Source organism: Dermacentor variabilis, chromosome 9 (assembly GCF_050947875.1).
Source record: "Dermacentor variabilis isolate Ectoservices chromosome 9, ASM5094787v1, whole genome shotgun sequence".
NCBI lineage: Eukaryota > Metazoa > Arthropoda > Arachnida > Ixodida > Ixodidae > Dermacentor > Dermacentor variabilis.
In genome coordinates, this window is record NC_134576.1 from 99,077,049 (window position 1) to 99,099,259 (window position 22,211).

General features: G+C 43.4%; 3 protein-coding genes across 3 annotated transcripts in view; 2 read left to right on the plus strand and 1 right to left on the minus strand.

Annotated features, from left to right (window-relative positions):
• Window positions 1-511, plus strand: part of stan (Protocadherin-like wing polarity protein stan) — a 70,510-nt gene extending 69,999 nt beyond the window's left edge. Inside the window, exon 33 of the mRNA XM_075668842.1 lies at window positions 310-511. Coding sequence (XP_075524957.1) covers window positions 310-334 — 25 coding nt within the window. The 3' untranslated portion in view covers window positions 335-511. The remainder of the gene's footprint in view (window positions 1-309) is intronic.
• A 4,505-nt stretch (window positions 512-5,016) lies between these two features.
• caly (ubiquitin carboxyl-terminal hydrolase calypso) lies at window positions 5,017-14,565 on the minus strand. Its single transcript, XM_075668843.1, has 9 exons — window positions 14,356-14,565; window positions 14,178-14,262; window positions 13,942-14,071; window positions 13,737-13,856; window positions 12,973-13,221; window positions 11,715-11,855; window positions 10,860-11,130; window positions 8,937-9,103; window positions 5,017-6,522 (listed from the first exon to the last, which is right to left on the minus strand). The coding sequence occupies exons 1-9, from the start codon at window positions 14,411-14,413 to the stop codon at window positions 6,340-6,342; spliced, it is 1,404 nt and encodes a 467-aa protein (XP_075524958.1). The 5' UTR covers window positions 14,414-14,565; the 3' UTR covers window positions 5,017-6,339.
• Window positions 14,566-14,670: 105 nt separating this feature from the next.
• LOC142558464 (uncharacterized) overlaps window positions 14,671-22,211 on the plus strand; it is a 34,244-nt gene continuing 26,703 nt past the window's right edge. The window contains exons 1-4 of the mRNA XM_075670596.1: window positions 14,671-15,047; window positions 16,192-16,431; window positions 17,092-17,165; window positions 19,749-19,973. Coding sequence (XP_075526711.1) covers window positions 14,849-15,047; window positions 16,192-16,431; window positions 17,092-17,165; window positions 19,749-19,973 — 738 coding nt within the window. The 5' untranslated portion in view covers window positions 14,671-14,848. The remainder of the gene's footprint in view (window positions 15,048-16,191; window positions 16,432-17,091; window positions 17,166-19,748; window positions 19,974-22,211) is intronic.

Consider the following 22,211-nt stretch of genomic DNA (forward strand, 5'->3'; position numbering starts at 1 on the left):
TAATACAAAAATAAATGCAATTCAGATCGATCAATACAAGAACACTAAGTATTGTCTTGAAAAACCAGGTTATGCAACTTGGTTCTTCAAAGCAATGCACCAACTAGCCCAGCAAGAAGTTCTTCTAAAGTACCAAGTATTGTAACAGCAACAACAACAACAAATAAGGTAGAAAGTGTGATAACAAAAATAGAAAATAAAAGAGTCGCAAAAGAAGGCGATACCAAGAAGCAAACAATTGAAATCGAGAGTTCTGACGGCATTCTTTATTTCCGCATTTTTAAGCCACTTTTTTTTTTTTCTTTCCAGGGACAGCAACGAAACGTCCGTGTAGAAAGATCTCAGGGCAGCGTCTGTTTCGCTTGCCTCCCTCCTCTCTCAGCTGCCGCCACAGCCAACTCTGTACATAAAGACGGCAACAACAGGAACAAACATGTGGCAAGGCAGCGACAGACTAGCAAGGTCAGGACAATGACCTCGTGACCGCCATGACCTCGGGAGGGGGGGGGGGGAGGGGGAGAAAACAAATGTTCACATTCCATCCACTTTGGGACCAATCAATCATCGTCGCTTTCACATGATATACATGCATTGTACACACGCAAACTCAAGAAGGGCCCCTATACGACAGCCCAGAAACAAATAAAAAAAAAGCCAATAAAAACCAAATGGTAGTAGTATAGAAGTACTTGTGAGAATCACTGCCCTACTCCCATTTATATATGCAAAGTTCACAAGGAAATGTAAATGTCACACAAGTGCATGCTGGAAATGCTTTTCTCTGAAACTCATATTTGCATAAATGGAGCTGAAGTTCGAAATGAGAAATTGACATTAAAAGTTGACCACGAAGCAGTGAACGCTTTGTTGATGGCTACGGACAAAGCTGGCGCCAAGTACGTCGACACACGTTTTTAATTTCGCCAATGCTTAATCATTCAGAGGTTAACTACTTCATACATCGGATGTTCAGAAGGTGTTATTACGATTCAAACTTTTTCACTTCCTTTTTCTAGCCCCTAGTGCCAGTGTCAAGGCTACAACCATTCAACAGTGTGTAGACACTAAAGTTCAAGCTAAGTGTGTCTTTTCATGGAGAATGAGACAAGAACATATATATATATATATAAAATATTGCATAAATGGCCTCTTAAAGAATTTGGACCACCGTACTTTGTCGCACTCAGTCTCAAAAACTCAAAGGCACAGCCTTGTGCCGTGCTTCTCGAGCCTAGCAGTGCGACTGTTACACAGGTGCATCTAGTCGAACCTTGCTGTAATGGAGGCACATCTAACATGAAAGTACCTTCACTATATCCAAATATTCGTTACATGCTGCAAGAAGTTACCTTCGTCATATCTGTATCTGTTATATAGAGGTTCGATTATACTATGTATGTGTTTCTTTATGACATTTTTTGCAAACCCTGACCTCAACAAGAACAAGGGCAAAAGCAGATGTCACATATGCCTGGTCACCTGGAGCATCTCTAGCAACACGTTGGAAGCCATTTTTTACAAAGCTAAGTTCACTTACATTAGAGAGAAAAAAACATTTTTCGCCTGTGATTACGATACTCGTAATACGAAATTTGAGTGCAGTTCCATACGTGTTTCCATTTCACGATATATTGGCTGGCGCGCATAATCTGTCTCATGCGACACATTGCAAAGGGAGCGAAGAGTGGTGCGACTGCCTCGCTATTCACAGCAGCCACTGCGAAGAGATCTCCACTCGTGCAGTGCTTTGTTTCCATACAGACCCACGCTACTCTGGTGCTGCCGTTGTCGCCGCACCGACTGTCTTGCACGGCACTACACTTTTCTTCTCGTGCTTTCACCATACCTTCCTCCTCCGCTTCCCACCTCGCGGTGCCGCTGCACCCTCCTCCTCCGCTTTGCTGCTCTCGCTCTCTTCGCTGTTGCCGTCTTTCATCTCCCGCCGTGCTCCGCGTTCGCTTCCATTTTTCGCTGTGCTCGATCGCTCGGTTATCAAGTAGGATGCCGACGCTCGCTGCAGGAATGGGCGCCGAAGAGCTGTGCTCTGAAAGAACCGTTGCCGGGAAAGTGGTGCCTTCAGCCTACTTCCAAGACGACCTGAATCGAGTCCTTACTATGCAAAATTTGAGATAATCGCATTCACCACTCCACATCTGTTGTGCCCATTTGCATACCCTAGCAAAGATGCCAACTTCATTTAGAAAGTACTGGAGTCAAAAACCAGCAAATACTAAAATTTTGTGAAAAGCACTAAAAACAGTTATTCGACGCATTCACAGTTTATTAAAAATATAGGAGAGCTTGTTCCGTGGGAACACTGTGAACAAGCACTTGGCTCTGTAGTCGCAGTTTGGGTGACCTATGGCACAAACCGGAATATCCATGGTTTTATTTTTGAACTGCCTATGTAACGGCAGCTGAAATTTCGGTTGCTGTTACACAATGATTCTCTAGAGTGGATGGTGGTACTGCTGGTGGATCTGAATTATCAAGATGGCAACCAGTCAGTTATGAACACAATAGTAGTAGGGGCAGCTCGCCAGTGGCAAAAAGCACTTACAATTGAGACATCCACTGAATTTGACTCGGGAGTCTCGAAAGTCAGTCGGTAACTGTGCCTGTATTCTCTTGAAATCGATTTTGCCCTAAACAGGGTGCCAATCAAAAGTAATAGAATTGTTGTCATTACGACAATTACAAACAAGCTCCAAAAGTCAGACCTTTCACAGTATGATTGTGAAAGCTAACAGATGCAGTTATCTAAAGAACACTGGAAGTGCAATAAAAGAAACTATAGACATCACAGATAGCCCAGGATTCGAATGCAAACCAGCTTTACCGCTCACCGATTCATCGTTGCTCTGTAGAAATTCATTCTGCAGAATGGGCGCTGGCAAGTGATGTACAAGTCTGTATTCACTGTTACGCACACTTGCATTCGTGTAAAAAAAAAAAAAAAAGAGAAACGGCTTTATTTAATTATGATTATACATTACACTTCTGCCTCACCGTATTGCCAGTAATGGTCATCATAATTACCCAGCAAGCACTTAAATCAGAGCAGGCATTAGTAGTTTGCTAAAACATTGTGAAGCTGTTCCTAACTGCTGGTCATTTACCTGTTAGGCAACCTTTTAAATCCTGACCCCTGCTGTGCCACCTGCCATGTTTCCGTGCGTATAACCTACAATGAAAAACTAAAATGTTTAAATTAGGTGTCGGTTACCCAGAAGCTTTTCTTTCACAATTGTTTTTGCAGCAAGTCTTCACAGCAATGCACTCATCACTGCCGTGAAGCCACACCCAAAGGCAAAATTTGCACGTTAATTCACTCCGCGAAGCCGCAGCGTGCTTAAACAAGGGACAGCAGAAAGAGTAGCGATGACTGAGCAAATCAAAACTATTCTTGGAGCTTACTTTAGGCTGGAAATTGGACTTATACAGTAGAAGTTCGTCATAACAAATTTGGATCTGACACAGAAATACATTCCTCATAAGCAGAATACTCCCCATACAATAATGTAAGCAAAAAACACTTTTATGTTTGCTTTGTTTCATCCGGTGATTCATTACATCTACATATGACTGCATATAAAAGCTTGACTGTTGTTTTATACGGTTATTTGTGTGGGTTAAGTGTTTACCTTTGCTTTGAGGAGTGTAATTCATGGTCATAGATTGTACTCAAGAGTGGGCTACGACTGTGAAAATGTTTGTTACATCAAAGTGGTTCTTCCCTTTTCATTGTAATCACGACAGCCGAGTAAGAGGCCGCTACAGTTGCCATGGGGATTAGAGAGCTTTCGATTAGAGGACGCAAGCCGCTTGTGTCCCCTAATCTAAAGCTCTCTATTGTCAACTTTGTACGAATCGCAGTCGCTGAGGAAAAGCCTCCGCAAGCTCTTTAATACCTTCTTTAGTTGATGCATGCTGCTCAAAAAAGAGCAAGCAAATGTGAGAAATAGCATGCCGCTTCATACAGTCACCCAGAGAAGATCCTAACTCTGCCACGATTGACAGGCCACAAGAACAGAAACAAGTCTAAAATGGAATGCCAAAGAGCAAAATTATTTCAACTGTGTTGGTAAATTACTCTTCCACAATACCAAAAAAAAAAAAAGCCTCTCTTACTATGAAGGTAGGCTTGATAAGTCAGAAAAAGAGACAACAACTAAGGACGGGTGGCTCCGGCCTACCATATAATCGGGAATACAGGTCGAGGTCACCTCACCCCCCCCCCTTCCCCGAACAGGAAACACAGCTAATGTTGCTCCTAGTCTTATATAGCAGTCTTCAGCACATTGTGAGTCGCCATCCGGCCAAGTCAAGGTCAGGAGTCAACCTATGTTCCGGGCCAACCTATAATCTGATTTATATAGGGTAGTTTATTTTTTATTGGTTAACAAGGACTAAATTCTGTTCCAAAAGAACTCTCTTGTTCCAAAAGAACCAACGACTGAAGTTGGCAAGTTTCAAGTACTTTCGCTGGGACAAAAGGACCCAAATGTGGAAAAAGAATTACCTTGAAATCCGCGACGTCACACTGGCGCTGGAGTTTCGGCGCAAAATTGAGAAATGGAATTTCTAGTTATCAACCTTTTACTGTGAAATGAACAATAGAGTTCCATAAGAATACGTCATCAGACTAAAGTGGCGTGTTTCTGTTTACTGTCCTTTTAAAATAGACCACGCACCATCCAACACACTTCCGTAAGCTTCAGTATGCTCATTAGAGAGAATGCATGCAGTAGTTTTAATTTCATAACTATATTAAAGCTTACACCAGCCTGGCAGATTTCTTTAACAGATACATTATAGCACTATTGTAACAATAGGCAGAGATGAAAACTGCCAACAAGCATGAACACATTTCTATCTACACATTTTTGACCAATCCATGACTTGTTTTCATGCCTCTGATGTACATTCAGTATAATTTTGCAGAAGTGACTTGTGATCACGTTTTGCCATTTTACATTCCATTTCAGGGATACAATAAAAAAAGGAACACTTAAAGCATGGGCTAGCAAAACTTTAATCGAAAGCAAGAAACAGGTCCGGTCAGGTTGTTAAATGAATTAAACCACTCGCTGCGCCTCCTTTACGCACTCGTGATGCAAGACAGTTAAAGACTTACAGATGCAGTACAACTAATAACCGTACTGCGAAAATGCGGTGATGTGGCCCTTCTGTGGCTAAAAAAGGGTGGTAAAGAGACCCCTTGCTTCACCACATATGAGCAAAGTTATCACATTTTTAATGAACGGTTATTAGTTTTGCTACATCTGGTTGGCTGCTGTTCGAACTAATGTCAAGTCAGCAGCAACCCGTGATGGTGGTTGAATGCCCCCCAGTTCCGACAAAATAAAATCTGATGTGGCTTCAAAGAAGAGCACTGGCGGGGACGGTGGTACTTGCCGGAAATGCCAACCAATGTGTGCATACATAAACATGCACACATACACGCACACGCACCGCTTGAGAACACTCTCGTGACAGACGGCATACACAAGCAATCGAGGTGCCAGCCTGTTCCCGTCGGAGCAACTATACAGGGAGTGCCAATATGAGAAGGATATTCAAACAATTATTGCAGAAGTACGAGCTGTAACATGACTCGCTGACGCATGATAAGTAGTTATGGTGTTCAAGGAAGTGCGACACGGCATCATAGTTTGCAACGTAAAAGTATAAGAATTTATTTTATAAGAAAGATGTAGGGTGCCATGTAATTCAGTGTATGTCGCAAACTATGGTGCAATTACTATGATTCGATTAATTTACTGTAAGCCATGTAATCAATGTAAAATTATCTCGTGCATTTATTTCACAAACTATGATTTGACTCATTTTACTGTAAGCCATGTAATCAATGTAAAACTGTTTTATACTTTATATTACAAACTATGATGCAATTAATCTCTCTGTAAGAAGCAAGGGGGCATAATGGTCAAGAAAACAAATCCACCATTCCTTTTTACTCTGGTCCACAATGTGTAAAACAAAGTGGGGTTCTGTCGCAAAACATACAGACCTGCCATGTGGACTTGTAAGAACAGTCACTCAGGCTTAAACTAATTGCGACAGACACGTAAATGCTATAGTGGTCGCAGCGTCTTCCTCTAGGTGACCATGCACAACCAACAGACGACAGGATCCGGCCAAAGCAAAAACGGACAACACGCACACGCGTCGCCTTGTCGGTGCCGTCACTTAAGACAGACGTGTAAGAAATGCAACAGTGGCCGCGTACATCTCCAGGTGGCTGTACAAAGAGAGAACTCCGTGCGAAAGGGTCCAACAGATGACAAGCGCAAAAACAGACACATGCACCACACGTCAGCGCCGTCGCTTGGCCTTGGCAGCTGGGCGCCGTTTGCGGTCGGGCTGCTTGGCGAGCAGACGACGCTTGGGCTGAAGCTGCTGCTCCACCAGGTCGGCCAGCTTTCCCTGCTCGGCCAGCATCGACAGGAAGGTGCAGATGAACTGGTCGTAGTTGTGCGTCCGCCGGCAGTCGTCCACCTGTGCAGAAGTTGTACCAAGAACATTTTAACGTGAATCAGAATAGTTGTTAGCCAAGCCTGCAGCTATGACCACATAATGTGGCAAACAGCACAAAAAAGGGACAAAAGGTTAAGGAAACAGACGACACAGGCAACTGTGTCGTCTGCTTCCTTAACAATATTTTGTCACATTTCTTGCACTGTTTGCCATATTATCAGTCGTCCACCTGTGCAGAAGTTGTACCAAGAACCTTTTAACGTGAATCAGAATGGTTGTTAGCCAAGCCTGCTGTTATGACCACATAATGTGACAAACAGCACAAAAAAGGGACAGAAGGTTCAGGGAACAGACGACACAGGCAACTGTGTCGTCTGTTTCCTTAACAATATTTTGTCACATTTCTTGCACTGTTTGCCATATTATAATGTAAACTGTCTACGTGGCCATTTCACAGCGACAACAGTAGTAGTCAGTCTCCCACAAAAATTATAGAGGAAAATCTGGCGTTAGCATGGGAAACACGGGTACTACTGCATAGATTGGGCCTATACTTTGTCTGGACTCAGTTTCATACATAGCATGCAACAGGAACTTCCCTCAATTGCTTGCATTTATTATCGAGAAATAGCGTGTCACATATTAAAGAAAGATATAGGCATGCATCAAGTAATTTAATTCAAAAGCTAATCTCGTACTACTGTGTTACAAAATATGACAATTGACCATCTGGGATTCTTTAAACAAATTTATTTTAGCTGTGTTAGTAAATTCCAAAAAGCCACTATTATATTGTAATAAGAAGCTTGATGAACCAGAAAAAGCGTAAAAACGAAAGACGGGTGGCAACGCCAGGTTGAAATTCCTTCATCAGCTCGCCGAGATGTGATGGATTTAGATGCCGCCTTCATATAACAAAGCCAAAGACCGAACTTGGCAAGTTTTACGAACCTTTACTCAGCTGCAACTGCCCACGCACGGAAAGATGCTTTGATATTTTTTATGTTACACAGACGCTGAGGCTTCAGCGCGATATTTGACCTTCGTTTTCTCCTCTAATAATCAACCAATTACTGCGTAACCAACGAACAAAGTTCAGTTTTTCTCTTCAGTATCTCTTTAATGTGCCGATCATGTAGTTTAACATACTCTGATGCTTAAAAGGATGATAAAAGGAAACACTAAATCAGTTTACATAGATAGAGTATTAATTCAAAACTCTAATATGATTAATTGCAGGGCAATAGGTTAATTATTTGATGACAAATCGAAGGCAATGGTTATAAGTGACCCAACTGCGCGTTGCTGTCAGTTCACAAGTTTGGTCCGGAGCTTCTAGCTACTAAGAGGTTTTCCAATGCGCCCTTCAAGTACTCAAGAGAATTGGCCACTAAGTTGTCGGTTTGCCTAATCTCTAATGCTACTTAGCGAAGTGCGCAGGCATTGCCTCAGACTTCATTTAGAGGCCCACTGCAATGAAATTTTGATCCACGTCGAAAGCCTAGTTTCGGATAGTGTCAGCATAGAGCAGCCACTCAGTAAAAAGTGACAACTGAAACATGAGTGGATGTGTCACAAAAGAAACTAGCAAAAATAAACATTTGTCGTGTCAAAACTGAAAAATAAACAATGAGAGAAAGAACACATTGTTGTTCCCACTATCTGGAAATGATGCAGAAGCCAGAAAGTTGAGAAACAACGCTGGGCATCCGAAATTGGGTGGCGTCTGCATTGTGCTGACGATCTTGCAGACCATGCTCCGAGATTTGGTATCGTATCCGCTAACCACTAGGTCTCGGTGTTATCTGCTTAGGTGCTATTTAAAGGCTGTTTTAAAAGGTAGATAATTAGCAGCGCTGTATCTTTACCAAGATTGCTTAAACGGTATATGCTACCCGTATACATGACCAGTTTAGCCAGTTTCCTTGCAATAGGCCTTCAATATTAACAGCACTATATGACAGCAGCCGATGCTGTTGGTGTAAAATTTTTTCCTTGCATAATGTGCTGCACAAGAATGTTAGAATTTCTCTAATCAAGCAACTACCCTTGCCACTTTCATTCACAGTCAAGTCACATTACGACAAAGTCGCGTCCGACATAAAAATTATTTTATTACATTAGACGTTTGTTATACACATTTATTCTTTACATGATAATATTATTGAGAAAAAAGTTATTTACTTAATTACATCCGATTATCCATTATATCAGGGTTTGTTATATTGGGGTTCGACTAAGTTACAGCTACGAGCTATCACGCTACAAATTGCATCCATAAATACTGCAAACAGGCCTTCCTTAACACAGTACACCACTTCATTTCTACGATCATTCTGCGCTCTCGAAGTATACTGAAGATACTGAGCAGTTTTGACCAGAGTGGCTGCTAGGGAAATGCAAATGATCTGGTCAATGCTCAAAAGAGCACTCACCACATATTTACGCCGCTTGTCGACTTCGTCCTTGAGTGCACTCTCACATGCATTGATCTCGGCCTCGACCGTCTTCAGCAGAGCCAGCAAGTCATGCGGTGCAAATGGGTGCTCCTCTCCTAGCCTCACCACAACAAGCCGGTCTATTTCTCCACTACTTGCTGCACCTGTGGCAAGAAAAAGGAAAACGATGGAGATCAATGAGATGCCTGCAACTGTAGTGCATTAGCATTAGTTTTCCGACGTAGCAGGCATGGTGTTCGTCATTACAATGAACTATACAGCACACAGAACACAAACGCGGCCACTAACGCGAATGCAAAGTGGAGCTGCTGACAGCCGAGTGCCAACAGTGCTCTGCCACGTTACAACATGCTGCCTCGTCTCCTTACACCTGTATCGGCCTCCTCTCCCCCTCTTTGCCGTACACAAGCAGACAGACGTTTTTTTTTCGTTTGCGTGATAGTTCTAATACTGACACATTAAAAAACAAATGCACACAAATTACAACACATCCATTGCAGCTTGGGTCCCGGTAGTTATTCCCACTGTGTGGATGTGCAAGGCTTTCCTCCAGTGTGCAAGCGACGTCTTTGCTAGAAACCAACGGAGAGGATAAATTCTTGTTGCTTCTGGTATGGCGAGTCTTGGCGCCATCTCTCTACAACTTGAGGAAGTTTCAAAGGAGCACAACTTCCAGGTGACTCACTGATGGGTCATGACACATCGGAATCAAGACTTCAAAAAGTGCTGCTGCAGTGAATGCGTTAAAAAGTCTAACTGAACAGTGTTAATGTTGAAATTTAATTACATGGAATGTCTTGTGCAATCCTTGAACCCATTTACACTTGTTAACTCTGATCTGTTTTTCATACACACTCCTGTCTCTTCTTGAGGCTAAATACAAGCCCAAGTCAACCATACTGCGCAAGTTATTAGTATATATGCTACGTGTTCCATACATAAAAGCATCAAATTCAATTACTACACACAACAATAACACTAGCAATGCCTGAAGTAAAACTGCCATGGCAGTCGATATAACAGGTGCCTACGCTTCATGAAACCAATACATAAATACAGCACGACAACACAAATATGAGAAACAGTGTGCAGTCCTCACCAAACAATCACTTCTTTTCTCCTGCCTCCGCCATCACAATGTTAGAGATGGAAATAACATTATACTATTATTAAAGCAAAGCATCTTTTTCCTCTTCCCCCCCACTTTGGGGTTGCTGGCTGCTACTGTCCTGCCGGTTATAGAGCATTGGCCAATGGGTATGAGTGTGAACAGAAAACTTAGGCCACTGGACACGCAGAGCTAGGTATGCTAACATTCTCGGCCAATCCCTCAGAATGGGCAGACGGGCAGAACAAGAGGCAAGAAACGAAGTCGGCAACAGACAATTGAAGCCGTCAGCTAAAGAGATGTCAAGAAGTCAGCATCACAAACTGCTGAGTGTGGAGAAAGATGTAAAGGGAGTAAAATGGCACCGCAGAATGCATTGAGCAAGGAATGCTGAGCTACATAGAAGTAGACATCTCAGCAAACAACAAAGGAAACTTTGCTTTCATGTACCATGTGCATGGGATCAGCCAGTTTTATTATTAAAAGTATTATTATTAACTGTGGCAACTATGCCAGAAAAATTGCAAATGCAGACTCTCTGTTCACATACTCAGATCGGCAAGAAAGTTTTACAGCAAAGCTGGGGGATTTGCACAACAGTTTTCACGCCGACGAAAGCCCCGGCACATGGCAGCCTTCGTCGGCAGGCCGCTCAGGCCTGGCACTGATGCCCATGTATCAAGAGTGCTGCTCTCTTCAAACACATCCCCTCCTACATGCTGCCTTACAACACTGTTCATGCCTGTGGATGCATTACTTCAGTGAGGCCCCGCAAAGACAGCTCAACTTGCCTGAGGACTGCGGTGCTACAGACTGGTGTGCTGCCGCCTGCTGCGCTGTTGACTGCTGCTGCTGCAGTGTGAGCTGTTGCTGCGGAGATGTGACTGGCTGTGGCGGTGGTGACGCACCCGGTGGCGAACCTCGTACGGGGGAGTTGAACGCACTGCCCACCTCGGACGCAGTGTCTGTGCTCGAAGAACCCGAGCTGGGTGCAGGGGAGTGCGCCTCCATGAGGGGGCTCTTCGCATAGTTGTGGCCGTCAAGCGCCGGTTGCTCGCGAACCTGTAACATTCACGGCACTGGAGGCTTACAGGAGAGTGTGGTACTTGAGCAGCGATGCTCGAAGCACTGAGGTTCACTGTTTGCTGACCACAGGCCTACCCTACTACTGTTTACAACGAAGGCGCCAAATAAAACAGCGGACGAAGGAAGGCGACACGGGACAACCATGTAGGCGCCTACATGGTTGTCCCGTGTCGCCTTCCTTCGTCCGCTGTTTTATTTGGCGCCTTCGTTGTAAACATGTAGTATAACCAACTCGCCCACCAGCACATGCGCTATTACCTACTGTTCCCACCGATAAGATTTGTCACTAAGTAAGTTGGTTGCAGTCTAATGGACACACATTAGTGCCAATGTTAGACAGGGTAGAAAAATAACAGGATCGGCGCCAAAGAATGGTTGCAAGAAATGCAGTTCCTAGGAGTAGGGTTATACTGAGCTAGCTGGTACGGGTTCACGTTGAAAGCTTGCTTTGCTCTTCTGAAACAGCATTGTCCACTAAAACAGCCTATGCTGTCCCCAAGCAAACCTGATGAATAGACAGCATAGCACTGAAGCAGATAACGAAGGTAAGGGGCACATACCATTTGCTGAAGTGCTTCTAAAACGATGCCACGATTTGTCCTCAACGTTCGCAGCTTCTGTTCGTAAGCCTGTCTCCGGTCAGGAACAACAGCCATGAGGTTAAAGCGGATGTCTCCACCGCCGAGCCTCTCAGTAATGACCTGAAAGAATGTGTTTGTTGCCTTGTTGAAACCGGTGTACATGTTAGGTCGTGTCTGTGCCAACCAAATAACCAGCCAGAACAATATGACCACTTGCTATGCGCATCTTCAAAAACATCGCAGGCTGCAACACAAATAGTAATTTCTGAGGTCGAATCAAATACAGATAGAACAGTGCCAGAAGCAAATCGAATCAAATACCATATTTGTATGAATATAAGGTGAGCTGTTTCCCAGAATTTCCCACATCAGAACATGCCTTGCATTATATTCATGCTCCTGACACAAATATTAAATTTTTTTTCTCATTAAAATTTATTTATGGTGCATCAAACTGCAGTGGGATACGCCAGTATAGGTATAAAGGCGCCACCATGTACAGAGCTGTTTTTAATTGTACGGCGGGCATTTTTGATGCGATGCCTCTCAAATAACTTTGGCAGCATGGAAGGCGATGTTGTTCTCGGCGACAGTGACAAAGACTTAATAAAAAAATGTTATAATCATAACACTTTTTTTGTGTGTGTGAGATGTCCCCTCGTGTCCCCTGGCATTATATCCATGGTCGCGTTATTTACATTAAATACGGTATTGAATAATTTTCAAATAATAAACAGCCGCTTTCATAATTCATCTAAATTGATGTTCACATCCTAGTATTCATAATGTTAGCGAGTATCTGTCAAGACAATGCACATCATGAAGCACTGTTTATAAAAAGCACAAATGGGGCATCAGGAAAAAATCAGCAGTTTGTTCTCCTACACAGGGCATTTCGCAGAATTCGAATTGCTGCTCTTTAGTTGGAAAATCCTGGCTCCATGAGAAACGTAGCCTGCTCCGCTATGTACAAAGCCTGCAGGCATGAAACTTCTCATACCTCTGCCCCAATTTTATGTTTGGTTACCTACAGTTGACATTGCGAAATATTGAAAAAAAGTTAATAAATGTTCATATTTAAGCTCACACCAATTAATCAACCAAGAACAATAGTTGTTGCCCTGAAAAGACAAGCCTCCTCGTTGAAACGCTGGCTTCAGCCTGAGACCTTGTTTGGCCTCTGCAAGTACATTGTTTGGCCACCGTTGATGACTTAGGAGAGCAAATAAATTCTTGCCATGCGAAACTTGTCCGTCCAATCTTGCCCGGGAAGCCATGGCCCGTGGTCTATGGGGTATGGTTTCAGGCCGTCCAGTTCATAAAGGCGGCCATCAATGGGCACGTAGCTGACAAAGTGGAATGCTTCCATGGTTCGACCCATGGGCACGCCGTGGGGCTTCTCCTGGGGCTGCCTGGGCTCTGGCTTGGCATGTGTGTTGTGTGCCCTCGCCAGCTCGGGAGTGTTGCCAATGGCATAACCTTTGTTCTGCATCAAAAACATTACGGCCTTAATTTTAGTACCATGCAATGCCATGACATGAACAGGTTCCTGTTAAAAGGCTTCCATAATGAGCATCAAGCCATGAACTTGCAAGTAGTCTGATGATATAATTTATTGCGTTATTAAAAGAAGTACAATCAACTTCTGCTTTGTCTTGGCCAAGCAAGGATTTCATGATGAAGTGGTTAGGTGCACACCAATATCAATGCAACAGTTTCATAATGATGGAGTGAAGAAGTGTTGCACTGATGACAATATCTCAATAATGTGTGTACGCATCACTCATTGCGAAAAAGAAAAAAAAAACTGCTTCATAGCGACAGCCGCAGATTGTTCAAAGCAGGAAGAACCAAACACTGCAAACAAAGCAAATCTGTCGTAGGTACATTTGAACACAAAACTCGTAATATGCATGCCCTGAAAGCACGGGCACGTCTCGTGTCATCGCCACAAGAAACCTAGCAAGTGCTTTTTTTTTTTTTTTTCAGGTGCCCTCTTACCTCGGGGTCCATGTTTCGCGTATACTCTTTGAGCCTTGTGAGAGTGGAACCCAAATATATCTTTGAACAGTTGAGCAGAATGCTTAGGAGAGAATGCGTGGCGCATGAGTTGGGAACAATCTGCAACCGGAAGAGATGAGTAAGCAAGCGTGTCATGTGTGCCAACGCTACTGCAACAAATGCACACATTCGATCGTATGTTTACCTGGTGCGCGAAAAAGATGGAATTGACGATTTCCTCTTTCTCGACAAACTTTTCCTCCTGGACGACGACTTTCCTCCGCGAACGTCTTTCTTCGATCCATTTGAAGAGAAATATAAAGCCGTACACAGGCCTGTGGAGCAACAGTATGAAACGAAACGTTCCATGTCGTGTTACCGCCAGCCGCTACATGGCAGCCCGTGCTTTGCTCGCGCAAATGATGCTAAGAAAACGCTCACCCTTCTATGGATTTCTGAAGATCATATATCTCGTCCACTTGTACGCCTTTCACGCCAAAATCTTCCAGCAGAAGCGTGAACAAACCTGCAAATGCGACGGAGCCGGAAAATACGACGACGTCAATAACCGCAATCAATGTTTACGTCGATTGCAACTCGCCGCACGCGCATATGTTACCTGGGTCGCTTTCAAGTTCAAGCCAGCCATCGGCGAGACGATTGAGATCTACGGGCATCGCTCCGATGACCAGTTATCTGTCGACGGCTAACAAAAACATGCTGACAAACAATCAGCGAGTAATAAAAGCCGATTGAATACTTGGCCGTTGGTGTGCCTGTCGTTGCCACATGCCTGCTACTGCGTTTTCACCGTCGAGCAGCGCACATTGTGGTAGACCAAAAACGTGTAAGCGCCCCAGATGTGACGGCAGCGGCCTGTATTTTCAGAGCACACGAAGGTGGTTGCTCTCTCATCCTTTAGCAGCCGCAGCGGCGCGCGCATCCCTGACTGTCGACTGCTACTAGTCTCGTACTGCTACTATCAACTGCTAACCTTGCTAACTGTTTCGACCGTGTGTTTTACGTGCGCATCACGCATTTTAGCCTTTTAGCAACTAACGTACGTTAGTACTGAAATTTGAACGTAACCATTCGATGGACAACCAGTCACCATGAAGTTCGCTGGTCTGCTGTTTTCCCGGCTAGGCGTTAAAAATGTGTCTGGTGCCAGGCGTTTGGCAACGTTATCGGATGAACTTCGATCAAGATTTTCAGCTTTCAAGGGCGGCACCGTTCAGCTGACAAAGGATGACAATACGGGCATCGCTGAAGTTTACTTCAGCAATCCTACGAAAAGAAACTCGTTTTCCGGTGCGTTAAGTTTCGAATCCCATCTGGCTACGACGTGACTAGATCGGAATGTGCTACGTCTACCATGCATATAGCTCTCGCAGCTGCACCCGGCTCGTTCGTACTCATACTGCTCACTAAAGCAGCATTGGGCAGTGCGCTTTCTTTAATATTATTCTTACACGCAGTAATTGTTTCATTAGAAACCGCCGCCAAAGACCATCTATTCAATATTCGAGCGCCGCAAGCCAGCAGACTAGCTGGGCACACATTGTAACCGGTATTCGACCCTGAGCAACATAGCAGCACAGTTGCATGCACAATGCTGTACTTGTACAGTAGCAATGGCTGTGACGCTTATGGGTCTACATGATGTGCTCTAGAGTACGGTGCACCGCGTCGAAACGGCAGAAGCAGTCGTGCACTATAGCTGTCAGGAATACTTATAGCTATTGTGAAATTCCAACACCGGACTTGAACATTGACTGTCCGGTCCAATTCAAACACCTACGCTGCACTAGCCATCTAGTTCTTATATATGAGCAGCTGTATCTTTTACACGCCCGTCTGTGAGTCAACATACATTTACTTTTACCACGAGCACAAATTAATATGCGAAGAAAATGCTGATCAGGACACCCAGCCGTTGCATGTATTTATATACACAAGAGGAAGACACATGCAATCACTTCGTAGCGGGTTTCCAAGCATTGCAGTCTCAGATGTATGTTTTGGGGCCTGAATAAATTGAGCCGCATTTACAAATGCAAGCGAATAAGGAAGTGAAACAATACACTGTAGTCATTTTCGACTTGTTTGCATTTGAATTTATGCTGATACTATGTTATCCTTTACCACAACATGTTTGTTTGTTTTTCGTAACATGTTGTAAAAGACATTAATGTACAAGCATGCTGCATTTCACAAAGCACTCAAGGAGTATCACATTGAAAGTCTAGAATTATTACATACCTCACAAGATTGTTGAGCAGAGAAGGTGAGTTGCAGTCATTAGGTATATATAGTTTTCTTACATCTTTGAGTGTATGACAGTTAAAACTGATGTCATAGGGGCACAACAATAAATCCAAAGACATTACTATACACAAATGCTAGAATTTGTATCGGCTGTTTGTACATGAAACATTTGGCTGCTTGTTTTCAGGGCACATGATGCTACAGCTACACGATGTTGTCACTGAGCTGCGGTCTTGGAAGGCAGGCAAGGGTCTCGTGTTTTATGGTGGCGATGGCGTCTTCTGCTCCGGTGGTGACCTTGACATGATGAAGGCACTGAACACACCAGAGCTGGGTGCCCAGATGGCAACCATCATGCATTCGGCTCTAATGGGTCTCCGGGAGCTGCCTCTCATTAGCGTAGCCCTGATCCAAGGCAGGGCCTTAGGTATGTTTGGACATGCTTCCATTCACGTACAAGCTTTGCAGTCTACAAAATGTCGCATGTGTCCACATGACAACAGGATAATGAGACTTCTTCCTTGGACTGTTGTCATGGTAGATGACACCAAGGCAAATGATTAGTGCCTTGCGGGAGCTACTTGGAGGTTAGAACATGCCAGTGGCTAAAACAGCAGCGCATGTAATGCAGGATGTGGAGGCTATGCTGGCTACTCTACATTAGCCAGAAGCATTGCTACCACATCTGTGTGACATCATGCATACGTTTCACCACGATGTTCACCCCGTTGCCATCATCTACCTCTTTTGTCCCTACCTGTCCTATTTTCTTTTTGCCTTAGTGTGATGGTCAGAAACATGCCCTTCAAGCTAGTCCCTCTACCTTTCCAGATGTGACTGTAGTCTGTAGACTATAGCTGTACAACCACAAGTGAATTTATTAACAGGAATTGTTTTGTCAACATTACAAATGTTGTCATCGACCATACAGTTGAAGAAACCTCAGGATATAACTATTGCTTTGGAAGATTGCGAAATCATTTCTTTTCATAAAGGAACTAGTCACAGCTCATAGAAACACTTTGACCATGGTTAGCCTTGTATCTTTCTTCATCTCGCTGCAAACATCACTTTTGATGCCTTTCAGGCGGAGGAGCTGAGCTGACAACAGCCTGTGATTTTCGCATCATCGTACCTGGAGCGGAAATTCAGTTTGTTCAGGTGGGTTTTGTTGAGGACATTGTAACACGCTTGCGGCGACAAGTAATGGGAGCATGGAACAAAAACTATAATTGCTGACAACCCAGGACTGCCAATACCAGCACTGTGCAACTCAAAGAAAATTTCTATAGATGCTCCAGCCTCTTGCCACATTTACTCATGTAAAACCAGCCCGCATGTAAAACCCCCACACACACCCGCTTTCATGGTCAAAAATGTGAAAGAAAAGAAGTTATAACAAGGTTTTACAAGGGTAAATCGAAAAGTAAAGGCAATTTCCACATAACATCCCTTATTTAAACACAGGAAGAACGTATCACTCTTTTCACATATGTATCCTGCATTGCAGCCCGCTTTTGATATTGTGCAATCAGCTTCTCTATCCCGTCCACGAAGAAATGTTTGGTTGTTCACGAAGCCATGCCTGCACCATTTGTTGGACCTGGTGATCTGAACTGAACCAAAGACCACGCAGTGCTTCCTTCAACACGCCGGAGGTACGGTAATTCAATGGCTACAGGTCAGCGCTGTATTTTGGATGGGGAAGCAAAAACAGCCTACGGTGGATGTCCACTGGTTCTACATCCTTCGACCAGGGAGAAAGCACTACAGCGTGCCGTTCTTCAACGGCGCAACCGGAGATTGGTGCATCCATATGTTTTGACCTCTTTTCTCCGCAACAATCAACTGAATGAGGCAGTGATTGATACTCTTACTTCCACATCTCCAAGTAGGCACGGGGTGACGTCGACACACCCAGCCTTCATTTATTCTATCAAAAACATGAAATTGCCTTCACTTTTTGGTTTACCCTCGTATTTTGAATACGTGTCATTTGTTATCCGTTGATACCATCCCTAAAGCTTTAAAGTTGCTGGAACACCTAACAGCATAGATGACGCCGAGGGTACCCGATAGGATTGAAAGTTGCACGAGTTGGTATAATTGCATTTCGTAACAACTTCGCAAAGATAACACAAAGATGAAGATGGCCACTGGACAGTGCTTATCTCGTGGCATTCTTAGTCGGCGTGTGTTGTCTGTTTGAACTGCGGTTACAGGAAGAGGACAGCCATACTTTGGCAGTGTGCCGATGACATTGTAAGCTCTGTTGATGAAGGCAGCAACATCAAAAGTAGGCACGATAAATAACGCAGTGAAACTTGATCACTGATGCTGAATCTTGAATAAATATGTGTTTGTTGTATAGCCAGGGTTTGCATTATTCCGTACATCATTCGCAATGTCATTCACTGTTCTAGCAGGTGTTTCTGTTATGACAGGTGTGACAATATACGTAGCGTCTTTTTTTCTTTAATTATTGTTAGCAGAATTTTTAAAAATCACCCGTGACATGTACAATTCTACTTCTTGAGCTGGATTGCACTCAGAGATGGAAATTATTTGCACGAGAAATCAAAATGAATATTTTAATTAGCAAAGTTTATTATTATTAGTTTATTATTATTATTAGCAAAATTATATTTAATTAGTGAAGCTTTACTAATTACTTTACGTCACACATGCAATTTACAAATCGTAGCCAGTGATTTATACCGGTGTCACTCAGCACACTTTATATCACAATCGGTCCAGGTCTAAATTCCTGACTGTGATTAGCTCCCTCCTGCAGCTTGCAAAAAGGTGCCAGTCATGACCAAGAAAGGAGATTCCGATCTGGCCTAATCACATTTGAAAGTGCGCTGTGTCACATTCATATTAGGAACTCATATCCACTTCGAATAAAATTATGAGGATGACACAAGTTTCAAGATATGCATTCTCAAAGTTTGCAATGAAGTTGCACTGTTGTTCAAGTACATTTTAGCTTCAATGTATAAAAAAGCATTTTTGTAAAAAAGTAAGTGGAACAACAGTACATTTTTGCCCCAAGTTTGACAGCACTTATCTCAAAACTGGTGGTAGCTTCAAAATTCGTTCCAAGTGGACATGCTTTGTGAAGTCGCTGTATTCAATTCATATATTGTAATATGTGGGCTCAAGTAAGTAGGCAAACATTTATTAGTGAAATCTTGCTAATTAGTCGATTATGCATTTTTATTTACAATGTAAGTAATGTCCGCCTCGTTGAGTATTCCTGCCGAAGGAGTAGATTTGTGCTATATTCCATGGGCAAGTTTTTCAAATGTGTTAACACTACAGGCAAACAACAGGTACATTTACAATCCTAGTGTAGAAGCACAACCAAGATAGTGATCTAATTGCGATCAGCATGAGTTCGTCTTCCCCGTCTTTTTCGCTGTACTAGGCATCCTGAGGTGGAATTCATCTGCTGTTGTTCTTATCTATATACCAGACTTCTGTAAGATTCGTCCCTGTGAAGATTCCGAAAAGCTGTGCGAGTCTTACATGAGTAAGTGTAGTATTTTTGTTCGTTTCCATGACTTCATTGTGGAAGAGCACTTCTTTCAGTATTGGCGTTTCTTGGGAACTGGGTTTCAGAGCACACAGGGCAAGTGCAAATAACATATCACAGTTTTGTGCATGGAGCTTGTACTGAATTCCTAGGTTGTCACCGAGTATGAAGAAGAGGCGAGTGAAACACTCATACCCGGCTTGCAGGTGCGGATGGGCCTTGTTCCAGGCTGGGGCGGGACCACAAGGTTGGTGAGGCTTCTGGGTGCTCACGAGGCACTTAAGCTGCTGTCGTCGGGCCGAAAAGTTGGCGCCGAGGAGGCTCTGGAACTCGGGCTCGTGGATTACATCCTTCAGAACTACGAGAGTCCTCTAGCTGAAGCCAGAAAGTGGCTTGGCCAGTACATTGCTTGTGACACCCATGTCATAAGGGTATGTTTCTTAGAAGCCAGTGTACACCGACTGGCGGTGCTTTACATCTGGCCCTTTTATTTTATTCTATTAATTTTTTGGAAGCAAAGCTTTCTTTATGTAGCCACCCGGTCTTTCCTGATTCTGGCTGCTGGGTGCTGCTGCTGTCTTGCCATACAGCTCACACTTAAAGAAAATGAAGCTTGGATTATGTGGCCGATGGTGGGACCTTACCTCAGTCCCCCGGCACAGCAGCCCAGTGCTTTAACCATTAAGCCACAATCACTTGTATGCTTCTATTGTATTAATGTCAACTAGCTCTTTCAGATGATCGCCACATGTGTGAAAATGTATACGTAGCAAGCACACGCGGCAGTTTCCTTTGCACCAAAGACGCAGGAATGAAATGGGCAAATTTTTATAGCATTTGATTAGCTGCTTCACATAAATTCCAGTATGTAAATTGAATCTGCATAATCTTTTTTTCACTAAGTCGGTTGTCTGGTGGTGCGACTTGTTCTGTGACGAGTCGTCCTACGTGTCAACCATGCGTAAAGTGTTGGTGGGCTTAGAAGTGCTGATACTGAAGAAGTGGTGTACACTGTGACAAAAGGTTATTCCAAAAGATTCATCGGTGCATTAAATAATGAAGCTGTTCATAAAGAATCAACAAGCCATTTGATGTTTGACATGTGGCGCAATGAGGGGCACAGCAACTCTGCGCAGCTACGCAACTGACCAAACAAAAAAAAGCAGGAGCAGAAGGCAGGAGCAGCTACATTTCCATGGTCTGAGCTGGAGCAAGGAGAGGGGCCTGACGGTGCACAAATATGCAGAATGTGTGAATCATGTTCCCTTTCATATTCATGCACACAGTGCACAGCATATTTCTGTTTAAAGCTGGTAATTTGCCTTGTTCCTGCTTTGCCAGAAAACTAAAGAAGCGGGATTCTGCAATGCAAGAACGATGCATTGAATAGAAGTGAGCGAGTTCCTCATTTACACGTTTGCAGGAATTCCCGTTTGAACACAGAAGAAATGTTCTTTCACAGATTTGTGTAGTGTGTACATTTGTCATAAAAGAAGATTAGCACAAGTGATTGATGACTCTGGTGGAAAAATTCTGATGCGCGCTGGCTTCCCTTGGCTTTAAAAATGGTCGCATGGAGTTAGGCAGTTGAAGTGACAATGGCTGTCTTTTTCGATGCAGGAATCACAGTGTTTTCGGAATGTTTCTTTTCCTAAAGTAAATAATTGGACCCAGAAAGCTCTAGTGAGTTTTATTCAGAGCTTCAACTTGGCGTTGACGATTGCAGGGAAGAAGTCGAGCTTTTGGCGGCTTTTCTCACGTGTCCAGCAGCTTGATTAAAACACTTTGCTGCCAGCGCTCCTGCAATGTCTTTTCCTTGCAGCACCAGGAACAACACGTCGCATGGAGGACAACGAACTCACCCTTGATTTCTGCTTCAAGAAATGTCGAGCTTCGTATAGATTGTTTCTGTGGCCATGCCTATTACGAAAACACAAAAGAACTAGCAGTCACAGAAAACAGAAGATAACAAATGAACTACTGATGTTGCAATAGCACAAGCTTTTTACTCATTAAAAAGATTGCCATGGAAAAAAGGATTATAGGATTACCGACATGACATTTTCGACTTTTTATTTTTTACATTAGATGAGGCCCTGTACCTTGAAACCATAGAAAAATGAGTGACAAGCCTCAGCATACCTTAAATACCTTACTATAATAACTTATCTGTGAACCAGTTTTGATCTTGTTTCCCAGGACTGGTATGTGTCAGTATACAGAGAATGGCCAAGTGGGAAAAGAACATTGTGACATTTTGACACTATCAGGCTCATCTGTTATGCTGCTATTCATTGTGGGGCTCGATGTAGCAGCATAGCAGACTACCAAGCACGCCAGAACGAGTAAACGAGCACTGAACAGACAAAAATGTAATGCCCCGGTGAAGCTTAAATGTAACTAGGTACTAATTCGCTAGGTTGAATTGGTTGATTAATTAGGTTTAACATCTGAAAGTAAACACCATTGCTCTATGATAAGACAGTACAGTTGAGAGCTCCAGTTTAATTTTAACTATCAAGTAATTTCTTAATTACCTGAATCTAATGCACAAGTGGTCTTGCAGCCCCCATTAAAATGCATGGGCAACAAAGACATGACCGTGTAGAACATTTAGAAGCACTTTACCGTAACTACCGGGCTGCCATGTCATTGTGTTAATGCTGATA